The following is a 9,299-nucleotide window of genomic DNA, read 5'->3' on the forward strand; positions in this document are numbered from 1 at the left end:
TGCACATTTAATTTAGTACTTACTTAATGAAGTACTCACTGAATGCACAGTAACTGGATTTACTTCACAGTAGAGCCAGCGCATGGGTTTTTAGAGGGCTCTGGGTTGCAGCCGTGTTGGTCTAAGGACATAGGCAGGCAAGGTTCTTTGGGTAGATGTGATCTCTTTTATTAGACCAACCGAGGAGTTGGAAAAAAGTGTTCTTAGCAAGCTTTCAGGCACAGTCCCCCTTCTTCGGGTACACGGAGTCTCTGCTGTTTTCAGACTCCAAGGAATGAGAGACGTTTTTAGTGACATTTCCTGCACAGTAGCATATTAGCATGGGTTTTGCCTGGCACACTACTGTGCAGTGTTATTAGGCTCCTGCGCATTAAGTGTCTCATGTAGACGCATCCAGAGGGTTGCTGTTGGAGGGAAGCCCACCTCTGCCTTAGTGCAGACTCTCTGTCACGCACTGATGACAAGCACAGAGGACTAGAAGAAGTCCTTTGTACACCTACGTTTCTTCTGCACTGGAAACACAAGAGGCGCGTGACAGGGAAAACTGAGTCAATGGCTGCAGAGTAATGGAGTGATGTCCAGGTCGGGATGTTTGTCTTCCAGGGATCCCAGCAGGGATGCAGCCTCCCCCCGACATGGCAGAATGGGGGCAACACGCACCACTGATTTCAGCAACAATTTTTCTTTTGAGGGCTGGGGCAGAGCTCATACAAATCCCCAAAAGGACACATCTTTTGGCAGAGACTGCACCAGGGGTTATTGCTGGGACTCCTAATTATAGTTCCACTTAAGATTTTCGTACGTCTCCTGATGCTGAGTGCTCAGCTCCTGAGAGAAGAAAGAGGGAGAGAAGGTAGAAGTGGATACAAGGATGAACAAACCACTGGGAATCTTTTGTCCTGGGCAGAGACTCCAGGGATGCGATCTGTTGAGAGAGACATCATCACAGCCCCTAAACTCAAGTGTCACCCTGTAAGCACCCAGCTGGCACGGTTCCAGCCACGAAGGTGGCATTTTTGGCACAGCGTGCAATCCTGTTACCTCTGGAGCAGAGACCTGGTTACTGAGCCTGTGCAACATGTGATGCCCTGGCCAGGCAGCATGCAGCAATGCACCCAGGCATCTGGCACACTGTGAAAAAATCCTCTCTCTCTCTGTCCTGGTTTAGGACAGCCTCAGCCTCCCCCACTTCTTTACTCAAGCTGCATGACTTAAGTCCACCTGGTCACCTGGGCATCCTACATGACCCCAGGCTGGAGAGATTCCTGAGGCGGCCTGGAGCTAACTCTTCCTTTGTGCTGCAAGAGGCATTTTGGGAAGAGGATGGTCAGACATTTTTCAGAGAACAATGAAACAAGCAATAAGCCTCCAGAGAGTTTTATCAGATGAACATGTGAGTAATTTATCTGAATTTTAGCCAGTAATTTAGGATTAAGTGATCTAGACACGCATCAAAAGGCCAACAAGTCCATTCTGTTTTGCTCAAGTTGGCTTTCTTTCAATATCCCATTGCTGTGTATTCCTTCCTCCCTCTCTCTCCCTCTTTCAAAAATAAAGCTATCTGTTATAGCAGTCCTTGCTGGGTGTGCTTAAGAGGGAGAGACTAGCCTTACAGCTCCCTTTGCTTGGTTGGCTAAGGTGGGCACAGACTTTTTTCTACTTTCCTCCTGTACAGGAGGCTACTGGTGAATACTCCAGGCTAAAGGAAGCACCCGAAGCTACCATGGTGGGTTAAGCACCCCCAAGGCCTACAGGGTCTGTGTATCCCGGATGGCACAGAGCCCTAACAAGGACCAGAGCCCGAGTGGTGGCAGCAGTTACCCCAGCCTTGTGAATGGGCTCCAGGAACGGGGTTGGCCAAATGTAGGTGCCCCAAGGGAGACATTCGAAGCACAGTTTTTGGTTGGGCACAGTGAGGTGGGTGGCTCCGCACAGGAGCGCGCCGTACTGGCTCACCACACACACAACCCCAGGAAGCCGGGGAGGGTGGAAGGAAGGCAGGCAGCTGGCAGAAGCGGGCTAAGTGGTTAGGGCACTTTGCAAGTTCAGCCCAGTGGTTCGGGCACTTCCCAGCCCAGCATGCACCCACCTCCAGCCACTGCCCAGGAGGAGCTGGGCTGGGCATGTACAGGCATCATGGCATCTGCTCCAGCCCACCCGCCTTGCTCCCACACAACAGAAGTGGTGCCTGCCCACAGGGAGATAAGTCTCCCAATCAAGCCCAGTGGCTCCCTCTGGGGCTTTATTCCTGAAACTTTTAAGGTCAGTTCCTAAGCAAAAAGGTGAAGGGACTGGAGTGGCACTCAGGGACAGGGCAGGGCTAATTTGTGGCACAGCTGCCAAAAAGATTGGCCCCCACCGATCTAGCAAATAAATGCACGTTCCAATAAAGTATATTTGTTTTTGCTTTGATCTTAAACCAAGTCATCTAATGCAGGGCCCCTGGCATGTTAGTAACGATTCTAGTTTCTCTTCAAGTGGAGAACAATATGTGATGCTGCACGACACCATGTGTACCTACAAATCCTACATCCACCCATGGCACCAACTTGTCTGCTTTTTGATTATTACGCATCCAAAAGCAATCAAAGCTGGCTTCCAATCTCGTGCCCACTATCTTTGCCCCCGTAGCTACCTTTGTCACTTAGGCATGGCCTGAAGTGCAGTTACATTCACACGGAAGAAGGAAGGAGAGGAGAGTTTGGGTACTTACAGTGTAGACTGCTTCTCCATTTTCCTACACAAAAAGAAAAAGAGATGAGTCAGGAGGAACAGGAAGACAAACACCACAACTCCCGTCCCCGCGGCACCCAAACCCCTCATGCCATGAGCTGCCACATGAGGCCTGGCCCCTGGAAACACCTTGACCTTCCCCCAGCTCCACAGCTCGGCCCTCAGTGGGAATTCTTGGTTGACTGGCAATACATCCCTGTAGCCTCCCTTCGCTCAGTGTCCATCAGCAAGGGTTTGTAAGGGGCCGTACCTCATTCTGCTGGGAGATGCAAGGTGCTGGTTCCCTGGGCCAGGATCCTGAAATGGGGACAATGGTCTTAGCTCGTTTTCCACTGCCATGTCTCCACGTCCACAGGGCTCAGCACACAGATGAGTCCCTGGTGCAAAGGCTCATGATGCCCTGCATGAAGTACACACCCCGGGCTCAGGCTGTCTGTGGAGGGGGCCTGTCTACATCACTCCCCGGGACAGAGCTCAGAGCCAAACTCCAGGCACAGAAGAAGCCTTGGGGCCTGTGACGGCTGCAGCCTGGTCGTCCCGCACAGGTGAGCCCACTGGTAATGCCCAGGGAGCGTCTGGGGGCCACACACTGTTTCTTACCCCATCTGGGAGGGCAGTGGATCCAGATGAGACTCAGGGGCACCGTGACCAGCAGCAGGGCGCTGCCTGCTGCCACAACGGGAAGTATGACGCAGGGTGCGGAGGGAGCTACAAGGGCAAGACAAAAGCTTCGTTTCAATGCTCTTGCCCAGCTCCGCTCTGCAGCAGCAGGGTCCAGTGGTCAGAGGACCAGCGAGAGCTGGGCTCTGTCTCTGGTGCTGCCACTCGCCACTCGCCTGTAAGTCACTGCCCCTCCCTGTGCCTCAGTTTCCCTACCCGCAAAGCAGCACCAGCACTACTATAAAGCCCTAGGAGACCTCTGGATGGAAGCTGCTAAGTGAGATTGAGGGATTTCCTGTATCCAGTCCCCACCGCCCCATCTAACTCGAGGAGAACGGGGATGCTCACTTCTTACTGAGCTGTTTGCTGTTCCTGGGGACAGGATGTTCCTGCCATTATCTGCCATCTCCACCACTCTCCCTCGACCATTCCCCGCACCACAAACACAGTCCCCTGCAGTATCCTTTGCACTTCTTTCCTCCCTTCAATGACCCCTAACTCCTCACTTCTCTGGATAGTATCATTTAATTCCTTGCAGAGGTCTCAGTGATGGCCGCTGCCTTGTCTCATGACCTGGGAACTGCTTCATGCTACCTTCCCCAACCTCCCTGTACATCTGCCTGCTTGCAAGCATGACATGATCCTCCAGCCTCCGTCACGCACCTTAGATATATGAGTGATTGCAGGGGCTTCGCACACATATTACATCTAAGCCTCAAACATGGAAACACTCACATGCAGAATACACGGCGTGTCTGGTAACACTGCTGCCAGATGAGTTGAATGTGACCTCGCAGGTGGCTGCCACCCCACTAGCCCAGCTGGCCCAGGGGACACTGATGTGATGGATGAGTGTTAAGGACCCATTACTGACTTCCAGTGAGTGTGGCCGCCCCTGGGCTGGCTCTTCACCAGGCACACGCCAGGAACCCTGGACCAAGTTCGAGACGCCCCAGATCACACAGGCCAGATGTGCAGGCTCCTTGGCTCCGTTCTCCCCTGCAATGGGGCCCAGGAGCAGCACGGAGCTGCTGTGGGTGAAGCTGTCTGGGCAGAAAGGAAGGCGAAAGCTCAGGAGGACATACAGCTAAACTGCAGCCTGGCCACAGCTGCAGGTCTGTCACCAAGACATTAACCAACATAAGACTATTGGGGAATAAGAAAACGTGCCATCCCCTGCTGAGCTGGAAGACAGGAACCAGCCCAAGGCACGGGTGTCCTAGCCAGGAGAGAGCCAGGCAGCCTTCTCAAGGCAGCACTAGCACCTTCGGCAGTTCGCAGTCTTCTCACCCGCCGTCACGGCTCGGAGGGAGAAACATTCCCAGCCTGGCTGCACAGACCAGCCCCACAGAGACCCCAGCACTTCCCTGCAGGACTTGCCAGATTTCCCCTGGGAAAGAAGCTGCATAGCCCGTTCTCTCTCTGCCTCCAACAGCTAATGCTGAACCCATTTTACTTGGCTAAAAACACAGACACTTTTATGCAATTTACTCTTATCAAGTCTCACAGTTTCTTGTGGGTTTCTCTCTCATTCAGCGTGAGCAATGAGACTCTCAGATATTCTAATTAAAGAAGCAATGGTTCGTTACCTCCAACAATCACTGTGGTTCCATTCCCAAATGTCAAGCTCCTGGTGGCTGCACGTGCACAGTAATAAATGCCAGACTCCTTCTTTTGGATGTTCCTGATTTCCAGGGTTGTGTTGCGTATCTGATGCTTGCAAGCAAATTTGTGCCCATTTTTATCATCCCCACAGTCCTTTATGCACTTCAGGTCCTCACCCACCCTTCTCAGATACCACAGCACATTTGCTCCCCCAGCCAAATCTTCTCTGGAGAAACAGTGGATCTCTGCTACCCCATTGACATCCACAAACAGGAACCGCTGAGGCTGGTGCAGATGGAACTGGGCTCCCAACACTGTGGAAACACAACAGGGCAATCGTCAGCTTCCAGCCGGTCTTGGACTGACACAGATGTCCCACACATCTTGGGACCAGAAAGCATTTGCTGCTAATACGCCAAGTACAGGCACGTACAACCCAACTCCTGCACATCCCACCCAAGGACTAGGAACAATTCAAAGATCTCTCCAGAGCGACTGATCTAACATCACACTCAGCTCCAGCGCTTCATGCTCAGGGTCCTACAAAACCATACCAAGGGACAACAGTATCAGGCACTCAGGGACCAACATTTCTGTAGAAAGACGCAATCTTGCTCGGCTGCCCCCAGGGCTCAGGTCCTGTTCACTGCTGCAGCCACAGGGGCAGCGTAAAGGCCAAGAGCTGTGGTGAGGAGCTCCTCCCCGGAGGATGTCATAGATTATACAGGCAGCATTATTGAGTCATCTGAGGTACGTTGAGGTGACACCATCTGCTTCTTGCAGCGTGTCACTGCTTTATAGGGGGCAGTGCTGGACTGTACTGGTGAACAGCTACAACCAGGTAAGCACTGTTCAGTGGAGACAGGGGAAGCATTTCCAGAAGCCCCTTGTGTCTCCAAAGCAGATGACCATTTGCATCAGTGATTTGGGCACTTGAGGTCCTAGGGGTTGTCCAACAGAGCCCCAAGTAAGCCAGGCTGTGAATTCAAAGGACAGCTGCTTTTCCCCACTCACACCCGGGGAGGACACTGCTATTCTGCACCAGGACCTCCGTGCAGTTCAACCTCGGCTCCTCCTGTGCTATTACCCAGATGGGCCAGCTTCTCCCTCTGTGGCCCTTGGGCAGTTTCCTCCCCACGGACGCCCTTTCTCTCTGTTTCCTGACTTCAGCAGGGAGCTTTGGTTGCTCAGCTGAGTTCTAGGAGTGAAGCCACGGCAACCTATTTCCACCAAAGCTTTCACTGGTGTAAGATTGTGATTGTGAGCAAGTGAACTAGTTCTGGAAGGGTTTATACCCAATGAAGGCTATAGAGGATGGAGGTGGGCTTTTCTCTGCAGGTGCAGAGGACAGGACTGGAAACAGTCACTCAAGCTGCAGCAGGAAACATGGAGCTTGGAGATGAGGAGGAACTTTCTGACTCTGAGGGTGGTCAAGCATTGAACAGGCACCTAGAGACCCTGTGGGGTCTTCATCCCTGGAAGTGCTCAAGAGCAGGTTGGACGGACCCTTGGCCTGGATGGTTCAGTCAGGGCTGATCCTGCCTGGAGCAGGGGCTGGACTAGCTGTGACCCTGTGAGGTCCTTTCCAGCCCTGCTTTCCTATGATCATCTGCTCTTTCCTGGCCCTATTCTCTCTGGGCCCAGTGAATTGCTAAGACAGTGTTTGGTAAGGGCTAGATATGATCAATTTGACCTCTGCAAAGACCTGCCTTCCTCTTCTAGCTTGTGGTTCAGTATGTGAGAGGCTAATGAATGCAAGCAGATCCCTTCTAGATAAGCGAGCTTCAGAGAACACCATCACAGGAAAAACAGAGCAGACCGCTAAGTGTGTCACACACCAGTCATAGAGACCTACAGCAGTGTAATGCGCACATTGAGACTGACCACAAAGGCAGGTCCAGGACAGGTGTGACCGTTACCCTGCGGGGGGGGGGTTAAAATCGGGGGTGGCAGGGAGAATGCCGTGGTTATTTTTTCTTTCCACCTTAACATAACAATCAAAATGAACAAATACATAAAGTCACCACTGCTGCTTTCTGGCTCTGAGGCCACATCACAATACTGGCGACTGGCTGTATCTCAAGCGGGCATCTGTGCAACTACAGTGGTTTCTACCAGCCACCACCTGGATGATGGAGTTTAATTGACTTGTATCAGCAAAGATCTACCCTACAGCTGAAGTGCAACCGGGAAAATAAATTACCTTTCATTTTATTTCAGTTAACTAAGGAAATATAAGCAGAAGCATCACAGATCCTGATTGCTCTGCTGTTAAGTCTCTGAATTAAGAGAGACTTTCAAGTTTTAATTTAAATAAAGAAACTGAATGAAAATGGTAGGGCTACCAGAGATGGCCGCTGCAAGGTGACTGAAAAAAGAGTCTACACAGCCAGAGACAGCACGGGCCTTAGCACATGGGTCTGAAATGCTTCTGTGTCATGGTTATATCCTTAGCAAATACGTCCCATCCAGGCGAACACCTGGGGCAGGATGGCAATAGACCTCTCCCTAACTATAGCACTGAGAAAGTTATCATTAAGATATCCCTTTTTACTTAATTTAACAGCCTGGAAGAGAAGTCACACCCCTACAATCACTGACCAGGTTCCTTTAACAAGGGTAAAGTCATGCTATCAAGTCCATGTTTTACCCAGGAGGAAGAAAAAGATGCTCACTTGGAAATTTGGTGGTAATGTTTGGTGGTAAAAGAAAAATCTTCTCCTGCCTCCAAACCAGAAAGTGGAAATGTTCAAAAGCAAGTTCTGTGAACTAATGCTTAAGTACAAATATGGAATAAATTTAAGATTTAAAAGCTCAAGACTGTGAGATTTGTATTATGCCAGGCTTTAGAGAAGAAGATGAAGGGGTCAGTGAATAATTATATTGAGATGAAGAAACACAGAAACTTAACAACAACAGAAACAAGGACTTGTCAAGAGACTGAAAGGAAGAGAAGAAAAGCACACAGGACTCCCAGGGACATTGATGTGGGTTCAGGGAGCCGTGCTGGTGGAAGCTGGTGGACGATAAGTATCTGTCTTGATGTGTATTTTAGGGGATTTGATGTGTTTTTAAATGTTCAAGCTGCTCTCCGCTAAGTTAAGATTCATGAATAAATACAGTGTTAAAGACCCTTTTCACCATCCACCCCACCTAGATCAGGGGTCTCAGCACTGGCCCCCCAGAAGCTACCTCCAAGCATGTCCCTCTCTGCTCTTTCCACTCGCCGCAGGAGGAGATGCAGGCAGCTGCACACTGCGATGTGCAAGAGCCTGGGACTGCACTGCTCACGTCACCAGATTTTCCCACCACCGCCAGTGGGCAGAGATGAGACTGTTTGACCTGGAGGTCTAACAAAAAACAATAAACTCTCAGAGGCATAGGAATCACCATCAGCATGCTCCCACATAGCTCTGGTATTTAAACGAGGCACCTTCTGGCCAGCTAGCTTGTCTCAAGCCAGATGAATCAAAAGCGATACCTCCTTCGTGTATCAAGAGTGAGCACACACATGCACACAGCTGCTTCTCAGGGTGTTTCAATGAGCCCTGGTTTGAAACAGAGCAGGAGAGGTGCCTGCACCCTCAGCAACTTCCAGACAGAGTCAGTGCAACGGGATCATCGGGAGTGATGTGGAGGGGGGACAAGGCCCGTGAGGACAGAGGTAGCAAAGCCCATGCAGTGGGTTCCAGGGTGCAGCTGCACTGCACTGCCTTCCAGCTGCCTCCAGCTGTCAGTGTCCCGGGCCAGGGACCTTACATCTGGCCTGCAGACCACAACTAAGGATTCAGGATACAGAAGGATGATAATTAGGCTAAGATTGTTTCCCAGGTACAGAGAAGGCTTTGGTTACTCCACTTCCATTTTTAGTATTGTGTATTTGCTGGTCATTTCTCCTGCAGCCATTTAGATACAGATCAGCTTTAAAGAGGGGCAAAGATTTCAGTTCTTGCCTGATATGCTGAAGGCTGTATGTCTGGACCCAGCTGGGGAAGAGGCTGAAACTAAAGCCTCTCTCCACAAACAAAGCCATGTGGGGCTATTCATCACACAGCTCTTGGGATGGGGACACTCACCACATTCAGCTCCATCTCTGCCCTAAAATGTCCCAAGCAGCCCCCAAGACAAAGCCTGACCCTGAGCCCACCATCGTATACATGAGGCCATAAAAAACTCTGGTGAACAAAGAGAAAGCAAACCAGAGAAAGAAAATGAAAAATCTTCCAAATGATTCCCAAGCCTCTGTCTCATGGGCAGAAGTGACTGGTGCCTTTATGACCCACGTCCCAATCACTTGGCAA

General features: G+C 50.9%; 1 protein-coding gene across 1 annotated transcript; it reads right to left on the reverse strand.

The window, feature by feature from the left end:
* Positions 1 to 771: 771 nt before the first annotated feature.
* On the reverse strand, positions 772 to 9,089 carry LOC112548201 (immunoglobulin alpha-2 heavy chain-like). Its single transcript, XM_025193006.1, has 8 exons — positions 9,075 to 9,089; positions 5,413 to 5,461; positions 4,983 to 5,312; positions 4,129 to 4,440; positions 3,334 to 3,441; positions 2,984 to 3,030; positions 2,714 to 2,737; positions 772 to 828 (listed from the first exon to the last, which is right to left on the reverse strand). Exons 1-8 carry the CDS (start codon positions 9,087 to 9,089, stop codon positions 772 to 774), a joined length of 942 nt encoding a protein of 313 aa, XP_025048791.1.
* Positions 9,090 to 9,299: the final 210 nt, after the last annotated feature.

The sequence above is a fragment of the Alligator sinensis genome, unplaced genomic scaffold (genome assembly GCF_000455745.1).
Source record: "Alligator sinensis unplaced genomic scaffold, ASM45574v1 scaffold838_1, whole genome shotgun sequence".
NCBI lineage: Eukaryota > Metazoa > Chordata > Crocodylia > Alligatoridae > Alligator > Alligator sinensis.